This window comes from Mytilus edulis, chromosome 3 (assembly GCF_963676685.1).
Source record: "Mytilus edulis chromosome 3, xbMytEdul2.2, whole genome shotgun sequence".
Taxonomy (NCBI): Eukaryota; Metazoa; Mollusca; class Bivalvia; order Mytilida; family Mytilidae; genus Mytilus; species Mytilus edulis.
Genome location: NC_092346.1, coordinates 17,491,035 through 17,511,653, shown reverse-complemented (window position 1 = coordinate 17,511,653; position 20,619 = coordinate 17,491,035). Strand labels below are relative to the sequence as shown.

Sequence of the window (20,619 nt, the reverse complement as noted above, 5' to 3'; positions counted from 1 at the left end):
TTTCTTTGAAATTTTTTTAAACTTACTCAGAATAATGCTCGAGCCACTTGGCTTTCATAGCTCATAATTAACGTTTTTACACGATATTTTAATAAAGTAGTTAAAGATTATTCGCTTCTCAAAGTATAAGACGCAATACAAATAGTAACCAAATACAGATTTAATTAAGTCCTGAACATTTCGAGACATTTGTTTGTTTATTTTTATCAAAACCGGTTTAAAGAAATCACAAGTACATGTTAAGATCCGACTTAATACCTATATCCCGATATCGTCAGGTAAATATGCTGCGAGTTGTTAAGAATTTATGAGAACATTTCGGTGCGTTGTCATTAATAACTGTTTCGCGTGTATTTAGTAAAATTTTATTTTTTCTTGTAGGTCACAAAAACGCTTTACATTACTTATTTTTAAAATATTAATTTAAGAGTTTATTGACGTTGACCATTGACAACAATGTAAACAAAAAGTCGGCAGCATTTCAGTTTTTGAGTTCCTTCAGTCTTATTAACTTGGACAAAATAGAAAATACACATAAAAATTGCAAGATTTGTATTAGAAAAAGGTGTATTACATGTTTTTTAACCGTACTAAATTATGACAGGCGGAGAGAGTAAGATATTGTTGACCCTTGCATCTGTATGTTATTTGTATCTTTATGGAGCAAACATTTAGATCTTGTGTGAAGAAAAAGGGGTTTTAATCTCATGTCAACTAAGAGTAAAGAGAGAATGTCTCATTCAGATTCGACAGTTAAAAAAGACAAGGATGATGATGAATGTATAAGGGTAAAAACAGTGAAAAGTTCAAAGTCACGAAATGGAGAAGAGGATGTTCAAGAAGAAAATGGAGTTTTGTTTTGGGTAAATAAGAGCGGATTTCCAATTGACAATAAAACATGGGAACGCATGTGGGACCATGTTGCCAAAATCCACCCAGATAGTTTTGACATGGTACGAAAGGTCAGAAACAGCGGAGATTTACCACAAGTATGTGTTAAATATATCATACGGTACGGGTCTCACTAATTAGCGACAACAAGCGTCAACAAGCGACAACAAGAATTATTTTAGCGACAACAAGCGACAAGAAGACTATTTAGCGACAAGAAAACATTTTTTTTTATTAGATATAAAGAAATTTGTATTTAATGTTGTTTTTTTTTTAAAAATATGTCGAATTAAAATGTTTTATTATATAGATAGACGCCGGAAGAATACTGAAATGCTGACAATTCACTTTATACTAAACATAAAAGTTGAATGTCTTCAGTCAGCTTGGTAGAGCAAAGGAAATGCACACTCTATAAAATTGAAACAAAAACAAAAAAAGGTCAACTTTCCTTTGAAGGATTTATTGAAACAAAAACATGAAATATAATTTCCTTTCTAACAGTATAATTCATTGTTCTTGATGGGGTTTTAAAAAACAAATTATTAGATAAATAATATGTTCTAAAACACAAGGAAAAGTAATCTCATAACACAATGATTAAACGTAATACTGGCTGTTATACATAATTTAGATGATAAAATATTATGTAAATAATGTTTCATTTTTTTCTATCAATTTTAACTTTCTTGTCGCTAAAATTATTTTCTTTTGCATATTCTTTTAATATTTATTGCAATAATTAATTTTAATTAAAAAAAATATGTTTTCGTGTCGCTAAATAGTTTCTTGTCGCTTGTTGTCGCTAAAATAATTCTTGTTGACACTTGTTGTCGCTAAAATTCTTGTTGTCGCTAATTAGTGAGACCGTACGGTACATTTAATTTGTACCTCTAATGACCGAATAACACTGTTAATATCTGAATAACACTTGTAATGATCAAATAACACTTGAAATTTTACTATTACACATATTGGTGACTTTTAAACATTGATTATTAAATAATGGACTTAATGGTATATTATTGATGTATTTTATAACTTATAAATTTATGATTTGCAGAAAGCAGATATTGATAAGTTCATAAAAAACTTTTTAAATTTACTATGAACATCCAATATTGTAACCACAGAAATCACAATGTTCATGTACACACTAAATTTAAAATGATCTTAATCAACTTATCTGCTTTCTGGAAATCTGTAAATAATTTTTGTGTAACCAAATATATATACATGTATGCACATGTAATATGTAGATGAATTTATCAAGAACTTTTTTTTGTAGATCAGAAATTTTAGAAATGTATGTACATCTTCTTGGTCTTCCTTGCTAGGACCAGATTTCTATTAGAATACATGTAGTTCCCTAGACACTGACCGAGAATAATATCTGTTTTTTTATGTGATTCTTAAATAAAAAATAAACAAATTAAATATATTGTTAAAAAAAATATAATCTTTGATCGTTTGTCTTGTCACATTTTTTCTTGCTGTAAATACAACATGTTCAAGTGACAGCTTCTTAATATACATGTACATTTGTTCTCTTTGTCATTCAATGATTGTGATACTCTTGGATCTATTTCAGGTATATTATAGTGTTTATAACTTTATATGCGTATATTTTAGGTTCCATTTCAAGCACCGCCAATTAATTTTCAATCTTCAACACCAGTGTCAGAGAGAATTGAAAAAGTACAGAATTACATGAGGAATCTACAGTATCTTTTGATCAAATTATTGAATATACATGTAGCAGCTTCTTATATAATTAATTATGATCTAATATGTTCAGTTATATATTTTAAGAAAGAAAGGAAATTTAACCATGAGAAATATCAATATTGAATAGTAAAAGTAACGACAGTAAAATTTGCTGGTTTGTCAACAACTTCCCAGTTATATTTGAAAATGATGCAAAGAGGGGTATTTTCTTTAAGTCATATATTAATCTGGCTTTATTCTATAAAATATTTATTTAGAGAAGAATTAATTTGTAGATTCGTTTGTGTTTAATAAATAAACCAATTATGCAGGTCACTAGCTACCCACTGTATAGAGTTTTACACCCACTTTAATAATGTGTGTAATAGAGAATAATGGGGGAGGGGGGGTGGGGGGGTGGGGGGATACATGTAGAGATAAAAGGGCAAAAAAAAATAAGCAAAGAGAAAAATGAGCTAAAACATGAGCCCTCTGTCTCCATCAAGAACCTAAATTGTCACTCATTTTTGTCTCCTGTGATAGCCCTCATATTCACATACCTCAATCCTTTAACAATCAATAAATGTTATTGTTTTTTCTTAACTAAAAGGTATAATCACACTGGAACTCAGTTTTATGAAGTCAGAAAAAACAGACCAATATCTGGGTAAGTAAGCAACAAAAAACTTTATTCAAATGAGCACTGAATCGATATTAAATGAATTATGATTTATTCAAATAGGCACAAAAAATATTCGTTAGATAACTTTCTACAACTAGAAAATAATCCAGAGCAGAACCTCAAACTCCTTACTTACATATAGCAACCAAATAAACGTAAGAGACATTGCCTATCCGCACAAGTGTTAACTGCTTTTATTGTAAGTATTTAATTCTAGTTTTAGCTCACCTGTCCCATAGGGCCAAGTGAGCTTTTCTCATCACTTGTCGTCCGTCGTCGTTAACTTTTACAAAAATATTCTCCTCTGAAACTATTGGGCCAAATTTAAGCAAACTTGACCACAATCATCATTGGAGTATCTAGTTCAAAAAATGTGTCCGGTGACTTGACCAACCAATCAAGATGGCCGCTATGGCTAAAAATAGAACATATTGGGTAAAATGTAGATTTGGCTTATACCTCTGAAACCAAATCATTTAGAGCAAATCTGACCAGGGGGGGGGGGGTCTACATCTATCTGTCCTGAAATTTTTAGGTGATTCTGACAACCCGTTGTTTGGTTGCTGCCCCTGAATTGGTAATTTCAAGGAAATTTTGCCATTTTTGGTTATTATCATTAATATTATTATAGATAGAGATAAACTGTAAACAGCAATAATGTTTAGCAAAGTAAGATCTACAAATAAGTCAACATGACCAAAATGGTCAATTGATCCTTAAGGAGTAATTGCCCTTTATAGTCAATTTTTAACAATTTTTTGTAAATTTTTATAAAATATTTTCCACTGTAACTACTGGGGCAAGTTCATTGTAGATAGAGATAATTGTGAGCAGCAAGAATGTTCAGTAAAGTAAGATCTGCAAACACATAACCATTACCAAAACACATTTTTTTTTGTCAAGAATCCATGGGGATCGGTATCCTTTGTTTATATGCACATAGACCAAGATGAGCGACACAGGCTCTTTAGAGCCTCTAGCTATTTAATAAAAAGCAGACTTAAAAAGATAGAAGATACATAAATGAAGAGAGATCAACAATGCCAAAAAAAAAACCAAAAAAAAAAAACAACACAAAACAAAACAAAACACCATACTGAAAAACAAAAATAAAATGTTAAATGTTGAAGTTGGAACCAAAATTATTGAGGTAAAGTCAGCTGAACAAAGCTATTATGTTTTTGAATGATGCAATAATTACAAATTTTGAAACTGCTTCAGTACAGATAAAAATAATGGCGAAAAAATTAACAATTCCAAAAAAAATTGAGACTAAAATACTTTTAATATTATATTATTAATTTATGGATTAGTGTAATTGCACACAAAATCTTAATTTTTATTTGTAGATTAATGGATTTAGCCAGAGAAATGATAAAAGAATCCTTACCAATTAAATGTTTGGAAGCCATTATTCTTGGAATGTATCCTTATTTAAAATATCTCTTTATATTGGAATGAAGACCACACATTGTTCAAGAAAATTGGGATGACAAATTTAAATTCTATAGACATGATAGAAGTATTTTTTATTACATTTAAAATTTAGAAATTCAGACATCACTATGCATGCATTTAAGATAAGATATATTTTATTTCCAATAGTGGACCCATTACAGACATAATCAGTACATTGATTTTTTTATCACCCAATTGCAATAGACAATTTAACAAAAAATAAAAATAGAAAAATGTTTGACAAAAAACATGAAATATAAATTGAGTTAATAATACATGTAGTCACATATCAAAACCTGTATGAATTAACAGTAACTGTTTAAAAAAAAATAACTTGGGTTCTGTAAACCAATCTGAATTTGCAGATGATTTGTTAGCTGAAAAAAGAAAAGTGGATGATGAAATTTAAATTACACAGAAATGTCTTTATCAATAAAACCTGATCAAGATGAAAAACACCATACCCAGTAATTTTGACATGTCTGGGGAAAGAATAAATACCAAATCAAATAACTTATTTAATTTGAATACTATAATTACAAAAAATATGTACTGGAAAGCTAAATACTCATGTGATGAACATTAAATTGATAATTTAAGACTTGTTCACATCTTTGGCTTTTACATGGTCTTTTGATAGTTGCTTTATAGGCAATCGTACCAGGGTTCTCACTAAGGTGAGTCCATGAGTCCTGAACTCATCAAAATCTGTCTGGACTCACCATTTTCAAAACTGATGAGTCCACAGATGCATCAAGATTGAAATATTGTATATAAACTGAACACAGTTAAACACAAATATCATCATTTTATAGCAAAAGTTTAAAAGTGATGTGAATTTAATGTCATTTCATTACTCTATTGGGATATGGAGACTATAATCAATGATAATATTACATTATATTGCAATAAATTATTTTCTTCTAGCTGTTGGACTCATCATGGCCAAAAATGACGAGTCCCTGGACTTGCCTTCAAAAATCCTTAGCGAGAAATCTGTCATACCACATATTCTTATTTTTGTTTTGAAAATAGAAAATACTAAAGCTTTTGTTAACAAAGGAAGATTTTTATTATTATTATTATATAAATTGGCAGTGACACATTTATGATGTAGCTTTCACTGGTTGAATGATTGTACCATGAGTGTTTCTTCATGATTCCACCACTTAAAAAATAGTTTATAGAACCTTTACAAGCCTCAGTATTTTAAAACAATCTCTGATATTATAATAGATTCCTTATCTGTACTAGTTTTCTTACCAATGGTATGCTGGGAGTTGAGAGATTTCCTATCAGTTTCAAAAGTGTATTTAATGGAAATGTTCACCGTCATGTTGTATTAGGAATATATTACAGTGGGAGATGGGGTACCATAGGGATGAGTCGACGAGAGGAACTTATGTACAAACCACTAGTTTTCAAGGTAAATCTAAACAGTTAATAATAAACCTACAAGCTTTAGACATTAATAGCGTTTTTTTTCATCTACACACTTTATTTCATAATTTTGTATTTAAATGTTTATTTTACATAGCTATAAAAGACGATTGCTGGCCATCTTCATTGAGTTTACTGATTTTGACAGATAGTTTTGCTTTGACATAATTTAAGTTATTTCCCTTTGACCTCTTATTGTTAAGAGAGTTGACTCAAAAGATACACCCATTGTCAGGGAGAATGAATAATGTACTGTAGAAAATACTGTGGATTCATTTATTTTCATGGGTATCAATTTTCGTGGATTAAGGAAAACTAGCTTCTTGGTTTTGTCAATCTGTGCACACAAAGCCATAGAAAATTTGTAATTCGTTGAACATTTGAATTCGTGGTTCACTTGTACCCACGAAAATTGGTATCCAACGAATAATAATGAATCAACAGTAAGTTGAAATGTTGACCAGGATCTATTATGATATACACAGGCATATCCAGGATTTTTTGAAGGGGGTGTAATTGCTGATAAATTAATTTTTGTTCAAGCAGAACAAGGGGATTTTTTTTTACAATTGCATGCATACTACAGGAGTGACAATCATATCTTCTGAAATAATAAAGTTAAATTTAAAATATAGGAATATCAAATACAAAATATCTTAAAATACCACTTTACCACACAATCAAACACACCACACCCTCTACATCTCTGTAAGAATTATAATTTCAGAGTTTGGCAGATTTGATGTTTGATTATGAAAAGTCCTACAACCTCTGTAAGTACATGTATATGTATATTTAATATATATAAGTGTGCTAATAAAAACAAACTTATATTCCTCATATCTCCTTTCTATTCATATTTATTTTAACTATAGATTAAGAATGTATGACAGCAAATTACAGGACAAATATCTAGACAAAAAGTCACAATTTAGTTTTGAGATGATTTTCTGTGATGTACAGAAACTCTTATTTTCAACACAAATTTTGCGTTTTTCTTGACTATAATATAAAAAGCAAATTTGTAATCAAAATGTATTCTAATTAAAAATCAATAATGAAAAAAAAAATTCAATAATTGAAAACAACTTGTCAAAGTGACTTGGTTCATAATTGGCTCAATGGTGCCACAAAATATATCTTATGCATGTTAAAAGTTTGATAAGTTGACATCATTAAAGGCTTATAAACAATTTCCTCAACCTTAAAATGAATAAATTTTTTTTTATCATGTATATCATATATCCAAACAATAATAAACAAATTATTTGTGACTTTTATTCATTGACTTTTTGTTCTATCAAATTTGTTTCTTTCTGTCTTTTTACCTAGATATACTACATGTACTGTCATATGATATATATAGATTCCTACACTGCAACAAGTGTATTCGTTATTTCTCCACTCGAGACGGTTAAATTTTATTATTTAAAGCGTGAGGTTGCCGAGCTCTTTAAATAACTAAAATTTAACTGTCGAGAGTGGAGAAATATCGTAATACACGAGTTATAGTGTAGGAATCTGTTTCTCTAATGATTTTTATCCTTCTTTTTTAAAGATTTTCAGAAACTTGTGTTCTTTATATGCGACGCCATCAGGCATTGTCGCCTTTTTTCATGACGTCACAATAGGAAAATTCAGAAGAAAACAAAACATTTAGACGTCATAATCAAATTTCGACTAATCATTTGCCGAGAACAGATTTTTCACTAGTGAGGAGAAATATTTTTCTCACACCGGTCAGGAAATGTGAAAATAGCACAAACATTAGAGAACACTGTTGTCATAATTTTATCTATTTTTTTTGTAATAGAAATAAAGCTAGCAGTTCTGAGTTTTTTTTAAATATGGACATGATGGATATGAACATTTGCACTAGTTGGTTATTTTTTAATTACAGTTTATCATGAAGTAAAGAAAATGAAAATAGGACTACCAGCTCCACATGATCCTCATAGTTATGAATTTATCAACTGGAAGGTATAGTTTACATTATATATACAGCCCCACAAAATCCTCATAGTGATGAGGGTCCCTGTCAGTGGTGGATCCAGCCATTTTAAAAAGGGGGGGGGGGGGGGGTTCCAATTATATGTCCCCATTCAAATGCATTGATCGGCCAAAAAAAGGGGGGTTCCAACCCCCTGACCCCCCCCCCCCCCCCCTTGGATCCGCCAATGCCTGTGGCCAAGTGGTCTAAGTAGTTCTACGTTAAAACACCAACTATCAATCAATCAATCATAGTTATGAATTTACCAACTAGAAGGTATAGTTCACATGAATTTACCAACTAGAAGGTATAGTTCACATGAATTTACCAACTAGAAGGTATAGTTCACATGAATTTACCAACTAGAAGGTATAGTTCACATTATTCAATCAAAGTTGCCTGTATATAAGGTCATACTGAAAACCACAGCAAACTGACCTAAGCTTTTAAGTTATGTTAAATTGAAAAAGAAATAAGAATAACTGATCAGGTAAAAAAAAAATAATGTGTAGCTTCCTCGTTCCTGGCGAAAAAAAACCTTGGAAAATTCTATTACCAGATACACTTCAAAATTAATTGGTGTTTAACACCTCTCTCAGTAGTTGAACTACTTAGACCACTTAGCCACAGAGACCCCTGAACTTCAAAAAGTCAGTTAATATTTCAAAAGACTTTCAAGCATCACCATTTTTCTGCATTTTTCTGTCTTTGTTTTCCTATATTATTCCCATGACAAAAATATCAAATTATCTCCCTTTTTACTATTTTCTATACATTTTGTTTTCAGACCTTAACATTAACACCTGGTAAACAGAATAAGAAGGAAATGACTAAAGACCTAGAACATATGGCTAAAGAAATAAGACTCAAGGTATTTAGTCTTTTAACTGAAATTTAATCTACAATGCTGGAATAAAAATAGGTAATGGGTCCTTGTTTTTTTTTTATATACAGTTCCATTTTTTTCAGAGACCTATGACAATAAATACCAACGATGTCTTCTGTAATATATCAATGAAATTTAACCACTTAAAAAATATTTGCTGTTCAACAAAGTTTAGGGTGATATAACCTTCTAGGAAATACATGTACTGAATGGATGACCAAATGGGCTGTTTCAGAAGGCACTAAAAACCAAATCTTGGTCATCATGGGTAGTAAAGTTACCAGAAATGACAGATGGGAACCAGACTAAATATATGAAGAGTTCATTAACACAAAGTTGCATTGTGGGCTAGATTGAATGTTCTTTGTTAGACAGAGATGTTCTTCCCATCCCTGAAGGTGAAAATGGTACAAGGGAGGGAATCAGACTTAGACATGTATAAAGATTTGTACTTACAAAAAGCTATATTTTAGGCTAGATTGAATGTAATATGTCAGACAGAGATGTTCTTCCCGTCAATGAAGGTATTATGGTACAGGGAACACAAATTGATACACTATTGATAAAAGCAGAAAATTACTTGCACTTGAGTTTATGTCATCAGATACACTGGATGAGGCTAAGAATATGAATTACAACAAAAACCATACTCATGTTGACCACATTTTTTTGCAAGTTCTGTTTTAATTTATTAAGAGCTGTTTATAAAAAGACAATGTTTCGTAAAACTGAAATTGCTAAATAAATGGAAATCTATCTCTGTAAATGGTGCTGTGGTAATATCACCTAAATCATTAGACTTGTAAAGCATTTCACCAGAGCAATATCAATTTTTAAAACAGTGCATGATAAAATTGAAATTAAACTAATTTTCAAAAAGTTGGATGAGACATGTATGAGTATTGCTGTAACTGGAAATAAAGGAAGCATCACATTGCAAAACTTGTTTTAATTTGCAGTCAATATTTATTTGTCATTGTAAAAAGTCATTAGATAAATTCTTGTGCATATGAATTATTATTCATTTATTTATTATGAATTACCGTCTTTAAGTGTGTATACAGTACACATTTTTCAATCCCCAAAAAGTAGTTGGGTTTTCAGTATTTGAAAAAAAAAATCACCAGTTTTTGAGGGACGAAAAGAGTTTGTTATACACAACTGCATACTATACACTGCTAAATAGGGTATTGATCATTATTTATTATGATTTTTTTTTTGTAAAATGATGTTTGTTTTTGCTCATTTATGTATTTTTAATCCATTGAAAAAGTAAGGCCAAAGTACAGCCCTTTTCCTTAAGGTTGATTTTCACCCTCTCCAGACATCTTAATTTAATTTTGAGACCATCAGTCTTTCACTCCTTGTCACAGGCTGGGTGAAAATACCAACTTTTAAGTCTTTGCTTTGAATATGAACCCAGCCTACATGCTTTGACAGAATTTTAATGTGCTTCTCCAGAAACAATCAGCAGGAAGTTTTTTCATGACCATATTCTACCGCGTATTTGTAATAACAAAGGGTTTCTCATTTCAATGTATAGAGGTGACAAATGACTTAGTGTTTAACCAAAAGAACATAATACTTGTAGAATTATATGAAGTTTGTTCAAACCACGAAATCAAGTATCAACCTCAATCCTAAAATAGGTAACTTTTCATTATGAAAATAAAAAATTCCGCTTTGCAAAATTAATGAAGCCCAACTCTGATAGCCATAAAATAAATTAATCTAAGTAATTGATCTTTTTAATCTTTAAATTTGAATGACCTTTTTTAATGTATTTTAAGGTGGTACATGTACCTAACACTACAGGGAGATAACGTTGTGTTGTTTTAAAAGGGAATATTAAGCTTCTCAATGATCAAAAGTATTGTCTGTCAAACTGCTATATAACCAGTGTAATTTTTCTGATTAAATGATTAGTTCAAATGTTTTGAAATTTTTATATGTTTGTCATAGGGTCAAAGTAAGTACTCTGTCAAAATTTTATGAAAATTAAACGAGCCAAATTAATTTTAGTCAAGGTGTTGGGTACCACCTTAAATATTTATAAGAAAAACATATTGTATTCAAAATGTAAGCTGATTGATGGACTAAAGTATTGAATTTGCATATATCTATCTTAGGCTTACCATAATTCAGAACCTACACCTGGCATCATACTGTATTCTTCTCGTAAGGTAGAATGTTTGTTTAAATCTCTGTACATAGAAGTTTTTAATAATATGCTCTTTTGTCATAACAAATATGTAAAATGTTCAAGTCATTGTACTCCTTATTTTAGAAAATTCCTTAATTAATGCAATGGCATTGAAATCACCTTATAGTTTCTTGTATGGATTTATTGGTCAATGATTGCCTTTGTTATTAAAGCTCAAAAAGAACCTTTTATGCAGGGTTTTTATACTAAAACTTTGCTGTCATTGAGAAAACTTGTTTCAGATATAGGTCAAATGACAGTTGAGATAAGATAATAATGTTGAATTGTACTATTCTTTTTAAATGTTTTTGTTGGGTCAAAGATGTGGTAAAATTAATTTGAAATGATAGGTAATGAAATAATTGAATGTCTATGCTAGTACTAGCTTACAATTTAATGGTCTGTTGGATTGTGTTCTACTGTTAAGGCCAAATAAAAAAGTATGTGTGGTTCCAGTTACATCTGAAAAAAGTTTGGGTAGGTAGGTAGGGATTTTTTTTTATTTTATGTTTTTTTTTTACATTGAGTCTATGGGAGCAACATTCTGACTTTAACAGTGCTTAATGAAAAATGACAATAAAATCTTTAGGGTAGGCTATTTTCAAGCCGAAAAAGTAGGGACGGTAGGGTTACTGGAACCACACATATATTTTTATTTGGCTTAACAGGCATATCATTCCCAGGGGTGGTTCCAGGATTTCAGGTGAGGAGGTGCAAATTTAAATATTGCCTTTGGTTAAATTATCAAAATATTCTTTATTAAGCTGAAGACAGCCCATGCTTTTCAAATTTTAGTGGAGGCCCAAGCAAACCACATCCCTGTCTGAACTGCATGTTGTTATATTATGTATGTTTGAAATGTGGTAATCCCATAGTAAAATTGTTGAGTCTTTGTTTAACTAAGATTAGCTTTTAATGGTTGCTCCATTCTCATACATAATCTTATGAAAAATATAAACATATTAATGAAAAAAAAATGTAATTTTAAGATAGAAAAAAAGATTTATCCTCATATAAAAGATTAATGACATCTGACATGTTTGTGAAGTTGTATGGATCACAGTTGCAAAGAATGTTAGTCCTTGTTTGAAACTTTATAGTTTTCTCTAAGTATTTTTGTTTACCATACATGGTTTAGTGCTATTTTTTTATTTCTTTTTCAAATAATAATACATTTAATGTCCATCAACACATCATAGTTATTGGTTGTACTTTGTAAATACAAATGTTTCACAAGCCACACCTTTTCTTGGGGAGATATATAAGATGCATAGATATTTATTTTGCTATGTTTACCTACTGGTTCCCAGATATGATCTCTATAATTCATCTAATAGAAACATTACTTGGGAATATTACCAGTATAACAATATTTGGTACCGGCGAATATTGAAGTCTGAGGCAGGTCCAAATTAAAGGTAGGGGTAGCTCAGAATTTTAGTATAAGTTTAAACTGTGAGAAGTTCATAAAATAAAAAAAAGTATTGCATATCAACTTTCTGTTCTAGAAAAGACAAGGATATCATTTTTTACAGAAATTTAAAATGACACTGTTTTAGCCACAAAGGGAGTTTCTATGGGAAATTGCATTTGTCTATTATTTTGAAAGTGCAACCAATATTGTATATTATTATGAAATAATACATAGCGCATGATCTCATGCCATGCAAAGTACAAAAGAAAAGTGATACCATTGAATTTTTTTGTAATGCAAAAGTTGTACTACATGTAATATGAATTATATCACAAATTTTCACATTTGAATTTAAAAACTTTAAAAAACCATGGTCATAATTGATATAAACTTGCATTGATTGAATGAGACATTATTTAAAATTACTATTGTATCTAATTAGGCAAAATCGTACAGTACCCACCAGTGCCAGTCTCCAAGAAAAACCTATTCTACAGCAGAATTTCCATATCATGAAAGCAATACTCAGAGAAGTATAAGGGAGGCAACAAAGGTCTATAGGTCGTAAGTATTTTCAGTAACAAATGTTATTTTTTATCACAAAAAATTTCCAAACAAAAGCAATGTGTACATGTATCATAATTTTATTATTAGTACATTGAACATATAACGGTAGTATTAAGTGTGCAATTGAATTCCATGGTTGGATTAAGGGAATGTTTTATAAACACCTAAATGGGATCCAGGGAAGGTACCTTGAAAACTGAACTATGGGTGGGAGTCAAGAAACGTGAAAATCATACCTCTATACATTGTACCAAATTTTGAAATTGCCATCACTGGGTACTTATAATGTATAACTATAAAGAGAGAAGTCCTTATCAGAAATTGTAGATAGCTGCATATTTATTATATACCCTTGTTGGTGAATGATCCAGAATTTATTTTTTATAAACGAGGTGACTCTAAAATGAATGACAGTTTTGTTCAAGTCTTGAAAGATGATAACTTAACTTATAAAATTCCAGTCTTTTTATAGTTGGGGCTGTTACGTTGACATTTGACCTTGTTATCACATATTTATAGTTAATAACAAATTGAAGGGCAAAAACTTTGAGATGACATGTAGCCAAGAACCTTTCTCCAGTTGAAATAGATATAGAAGATGTGGTATGAGTGCTAATGAGACAACTCTCCATCCAAGTCACAATTTATAAAAGTAAACCATTAAAGGTTAAAGTACACCTTTATATAACCTATTCATGCCTATTTACCTTGGCAACATTAATAAGGTCCTCATATTATTCTTGTCTAAGCAAAAAACATTTCTCAGGTGAATAATGCATTTTGTTGTGAAAAATTATCATAGAAAAAGATCAATAGAAAATTTCAGGATAATTCCAAATTGCTTATCTCTGCATAATGATTTTACGTAAAACTTTGTCTGATCTTCCAGCAAAAAAGTTGTCATACCAATAAATAGTAATAGAACTGAACCATTTTGTTTTGATTCATTATACATACATAGATGTATTTACTGTTGTCATTTATTTTTCAGCCAAACTTCAATCAATGCAGAATCTCTAAAGAAGTTTACCAGTACAAATGAATCAGCTGACTACCAGCTTAGGATTTAACATTGGATGAAGAAAAAGATTGTAAATGTTTTAAATTCTTGCCAAGATGTTTGACATTTTTATCTTCAAAACTTTTTATTAATAAGTACGTAAAGACTGTTTGATAAATTTGTACATGTCAAAAGGCTAAAACTGTGATATTCTTTATTCAATTGTATTTAATTTGTATTTTTTTTTTAATAATTCATAAAATGTATCAGATCAGATTATTTGAGTGATGTTTTTTTTTGTACTTTTCACATACATGTGTATTGTCAAAACCATTTATTTATTTATTTATCTTGTATATTTTTTGATTATTTTTTTTAATACAATTAAATTCTTTGATTTTTAGCAGTTTATTTGAATGAATATTTGTTGACTTTTTTTCTATGTTGTGCTATTAAGGTGGTACATAACACTACAGGAAGATAACTCTAAAACTGAACATTTTAATTACGTTCTATTGTTCAAGAAATATTTTGAGCTTCTCAATGATCAAAATTGGTGTTAGTCAAACTGCTATTTGTCCAACGAAATGTTACAAGTGTGTGGTTCAAGTTTTTTGGAAATTTTTATATTTTTGTCATATGGTCATAGTAAATACATGTACTTTGTTAAAATTTTATGAAAATTAAAAGAACCAAATTAATTTTATTGAAGGTGTTTCGTACCACCTTTATATTACTATGTGCACCACAAAGCCAACAAATTCGTTATCTTTTGTAAGCATAAGGACATGTGTTATGATTGTCAAGGAGGAAACTAAGATGACCACTCAAGATGACCACTTGAGTCCAAATAATGTTGATGTAAGCAACTAACTGTTCTTAAACAATGAGCAAAACACATACCAATGAAACTATGTAGTCAGCTGCAAAGGCCTTTCATAGAAAATGTGAAACAATTCATATAAGGGAACTATTATCCTAATTTATAACAAGACAAAATATGAAACAGTTCTAATGAAAAAACCAAGGACCTGATTTATGACAAAGCAGTAAACTGAATTATAAATATAACAGACAACAATCAATGACAACCACTTAGTTAAAAGCTCCTGACTTTGTACAGACAACAACCAATGACAACCACTTAGTTACAAGCTCCTGATTTTGTACAGACAACAACCAATGACAACCACTTAGTTACAAGCTCCTGACTTTGTACAGACAACAACCAATGACAACCACTTAGTCACAAGCTCCTGACTTTGTACAGACAACAACCAATGACAACCATTTAGTTACAAGCTCCTGACTTTGTACAGACAACAACCAATGACAACCACTTAGTTACAAGCTCCTGACTTTGTACAGACAACAACCAATGACAACCACTTAGTTACAAGCTCCTGATTTTGTACAGACAACAATCAATGACAACCACTTAGTTACAAGCTCCTGACTTTGTACAGACAGCAACCAATGACAACCACTTAGTTACAAGCTCCTGACTTTGTACAGACAACAACCAATGACAACCACTTAGTTACAAGCTCCTGACTTTGTACAGACAACAACAAATGAACAACAAATGACAACCACTTAGTTACAAGCTCCTGACTTTGTACAGACAACACCCAATGACAACCACTTAGTTAATAGCTCCTGACTTTGTACAGACAACAACCAATGACAACCACTTAGTTACAAGCTCCTGACTTTGTACAGACAACAACCAATGACAACCAAATAGTTACAAGCTCCTGACTTTGTACAGACAACAACCAATGACAACCACTTAGTTACAAGATCCTGACTTTGTACAGACAACAACCAATGACACCACTTAGTTACAAGCTCCTGACTTTGTACAGACAACAACCAATGACAACCACTTAGTTACAAGCTCCTGACTTTGTACAGACAACAACCAATGATAACCACTTAGTTACAAGCTCCTGACTTTGTACAGACAACAACCAATGACAACCACTTAGTTACAAGCTCCTGACTTTGTACAGACAACAATCAATGACAACCACTTAGTTACAAGCTCCTGACTTTGTACAGACAACAACCAATGACATCACTTAGTTACAAGCTCCTGACTTTGTACAGACATATGTACATGAAGAATGTGGTGGATAAACAATTTTGTGATCACTGAAACCTCAACCTCACCATGGACAGAGCTGTAATAATTTGACTTGAGTTATCATTGATATGTTCATAATTATAAATTAACTGTTAACAAAATTTTGAATTTTTGAAATACTAAGGCTTCTACCTCAGGAATAGATTACCTTAGCTGTATTTGGCAAAACTGTTAGGAATTTTTGGTCTTCAATGCACTTCAACTTTATTTGGCTTTTTTAACATTTTTTGAGCGTCACTGATGAGTCTTTTGTAGATGAAGCATGTGTCTGGCGTAAATATAAAATTTCAATCCTGGTATCTATGATGAGTTTATTTATTAACATATGAACAAATTGTAAAAAACAGTTTGAAATGGATTAACTCTTCATGTTGCCATAAAGCTTAATCAACAAGAATGTGTCCATAGTACACGGATGCCCCACTCACACTATAACTTTTCTGTGTTCTGTGGACTGTGAAATTGTGGTAATAACTCTAATTTGGCATTAAAATTAGTAAAATCATAACATAGGGAACATGTGTACTAAGCTACAAGTTGATTGGACTTCAACTACCACAAAAAAACTACCTTGACCAAAAACTTTAACCTGAAGCAGGACAGTGCGAATGGATGAAAGGAAACACAGACCAGAAAACATAATGCACCTCTATATATACTATGGTAGGTTGGACATAAAAAACAAGATAAATACAAAACACCACAAAAAGTACCAATATCCAAGGTGAGGCAAGGTTTAAGTGCTCACAAACTTGTTTATCCACAACGTTCTTTATGTAATCATAAATCATAGATTATTTTTTATAATTTTCTATCACCCTTAGTTTTAAACATACATGTTGAAGACCCATTGGTGGCCTTCAGCTGTTTTCTACTCTATAGTCAGGTTGTCTCTTTGACACACTCTCCATTTCCACTCTCAATTTTATGATATAAGGAGATCTAAAATTATTTCCAATGAGACAGTTACCCTAAAGACAACACAGTGGCAGATCAAGAAATTTTCATAAGCGGGGGCCCATTGACAACCTAAGAAGGGGCGGCTCTTGTCAAGCTTCAGTGATTATATAATTAACTAAATTTTTGCCCCATGGGCCCCCTCTAAATCCGCCTCTACAACAGGACAAGCATGCTAACTGTTAAACATATATAGATCCTTTTACAGCCTTCAACAATGAGCAACAATTTAGTTTTACTTTATAGTGAGCTACCAAAGGCTCTAACATGACAAAATTTTAAACAACTCCAAAGAAAAATTCAGCTACTTGATTTTTGATAAATAAAAAATATACATATATGGCAGGGGCCACCAACAAACATGGACAAACACAGCATTTCCCTCAGAAATTCCTGACTGGAACATATATTCTGTATCACTTTCATGCCTTTGGAAGGCTATTTAATGACTACTGTTTTGCTGACAATAATATAAAAAAAAATAAACACCAAAATTAAACATGAAAATTTATTCAAACTGCTGCCAACAATTGCATGAATTGAAAAATATTTTATTTACATTGAAAATAACAATTAACATGATAAATAATGGAAAAAAAAGAAAAAGAATTTATTATATTGATAACCTAAAATGTACCATGAATTCTTTCATTTTTTAATCAACCCATATACTGTAAATTCAGAAAGTATTGTGTGCATTCATTATTGACAGTTTTGAAGAATTGTCAAAAATGTGAGATTTGTTATTAGAAAAAATCTGTATATGTACAGCTGTATTTATCAGATTTCAGAATCCAAGTTTTTATAATTTAGATAATCACCTAGTTGCATTTATTCACAGAAATATAAACCTCTGAATTTACGGTATTAAAGTAAAAATCAAAACAAAGTCAGCTGTTTCATCTTGTCAATATTGGTTTTAATACCTCAAAAATTGAATAACCATTTGCAAGAAAATTAAATAATACTTTAAAAACATGATTTGGGTGTAAAAAAATAAATTCAGTCTATAATGCCCATGATTTGTTTTCAGTAATACTAACATGACTAATATATATCAATATAAATTGTATATACATCCCTTAAAAAAATATAATCTGTACATCATTTTCTCAAAAGTTCTAACAAAAATAATTTTCTATAATATTGAAATTTTCATACCATGTACGTATGCATGACATACATGATAATATAAATCTAAAACAAAAATGTGTCCAAAGTACACGGATGCCCCACTCGCACTATCATTTTCCATGTTCAATGGACCATGAAATTGGGTAAAAAAAATAATTTGCCATAAAAATTGGAAAGATCATATCATAGGGAACATGTGTACCAAGTTTCAAGTTGATTGGACTTCAACTTCATCAAAAACTTTAACCTGAAACTCCCACTTTCATTTTCTATGTTCAGTGGACCATGAAATTGGGGTCAAAAGTCTAATTTGGCTTTAATTGGACTTTTGATTGGACTTCAGCTTCATCAAAAACTACCTTCACCTAAAACATTAACCTGAAGTGGGACAAACAGACAGACGAACGAACAGACAGACAGACGCACAGACCAGAAAACATAATGCCCCTCTACTATCGTAGGTGGGGCATAAAAAGAATCATATTTGAAAAAAAAACATTTCAAAACAAAAGAATGGTTAAAACAAGAATGTGTCCCATGTACACGGATGCCCGATCTGCACTATCATTTCTACATGTATGTTCAGTGGACCATGAAAATAGGGGGGAATCTATAATTTGGCATTAAAATTAAAAGATCATATCATAGGGAACATGTGTATCAAGTTTAAGGTTGAATGGACTTCAACTTCATCAAAAACTACCTCAACCAAAAACTTTAACCTGAAGCAAGACAGACGGAAGGACGAACGAAGGGAGGCACAGACCAGAAAACATAATGCACTTAAATGGGGCATAAAAAAGAATCAAGGTTGAAAGAAAACAATTTCAAAACAACAGAAAAGAAAATCTCTCTTTCGGCAGTTGGTTGAAGTTAAAAAAACACCATTTCAAAACATTGGTTCTGCTACCACTCTTTGTACACAACCAAGACAGAAGTTCTTAAGACTGCAAAATAGATATATATTTACATGTCAGCAAAATTTTCAGCCATAGTTGAAAACCACACAAGTTTTCACAAAATTTAAAACAATTTGACATGCATGTATTTGAAAGTTGATTATTGTACAATGCATGATGTCATAAGTCTATTCCAAGACAGTTGGAGACAATTCAACTAAACGCTTAAAAGCACTGCTGTTTCCTTTATAAGGGGAGATAATTCATTACCATATATCAGAAAGTAAAAAGATATTCAGTAAAGGTCTTTCACCTCATTGTTTGTTGGTACTTATGCATTTTGAAAAACAAATAAAAGTCAATTCTGGTACAAATCAATCACACTAACAAACACATACACAAACATAACATTGATGGTCACACTACGGTCTTAAGGTGGTACCCAACACTTTCACTGAAATTAATTTGGCTCGTTTAAATTTCATAAATTTTTTACAAAGTATATACTTTGTCCCTTTGACAAAAATATAAAAATTTCAAATAATTTGAACCAACTGTTTTTTCAGAAAAAATACACTGGTTATATAGCAGTTTGACAAATATTAATTTTGATCATTTAGAAGCTTAAGATTTCCCTAACAACATAACGTAATTAAAACGTTTAGCTGATTTTACAGAGTTATATAAATCTCCCTGTAGTGTTAGGTACCACCTTAATCCTGTGATCACCTTCTTTTTCTAAGCTGAGTTTTAATCCATTTAGTCTAGACTAGTTGTGAAAGGATTTTGATTATTTAAAGTACAAAAATATATAACCTTTAGATTCAATACCAAAATTAGAAAATACATATATTGCATGTATCTAAATATTCCTAATTTGTAAACAGTCAGGGGACTTACTGAAATAAGTGATTTTCAAATCACTTATTTAAGTAGCAAATTCAAAGTTTTGTCACACATTGGGATTTCGTATTTTTTTTCAAAATTTTAAACACATAGGTTTAAATAATATCTTTTAAAATTAGTAAAATTGAAAAAAATGAACTTTTTGCTTCTTTTAAGTAGCAAGGTTTATGCCTTTGATGCTATCATTTAGCTGAAAATTCTATTTTAGTTGAAAAAATGCTATAATAATGGCTTTACATAATGAACTGATACTTTTTTAACAGATTTTTCCCAGCAGTGGGAGTATTTTTCCTGTAAAGTTCAAGGTTTCATCTTTCAGATTATGTAATAAAATTC

The 20,619-nt window shown here is 30.8% G+C and overlaps 1 protein-coding gene across 1 annotated transcript; it reads left to right on the top strand.

The window, feature by feature from the left end:
• The first annotated feature begins 422 nt into the window (after window positions 1-422).
• LOC139515925 (tubulinyl-Tyr carboxypeptidase 2-like) lies at window positions 423-14,635 on the top strand. Its single transcript, XM_071305688.1, has 10 exons — window positions 423-989; window positions 2,524-2,615; window positions 3,209-3,265; window positions 4,630-4,704; window positions 5,993-6,164; window positions 6,906-6,951; window positions 8,079-8,158; window positions 8,956-9,039; window positions 13,114-13,235; window positions 14,230-14,635. The coding sequence occupies exons 1-10, from the start codon at window positions 708-710 to the stop codon at window positions 14,306-14,308; spliced, it is 1,089 nt and encodes a 362-aa protein (XP_071161789.1). The 5' UTR covers window positions 423-707; the 3' UTR covers window positions 14,309-14,635.
• The last annotated feature ends 5,984 nt before the right edge of the window (window positions 14,636-20,619 follow it).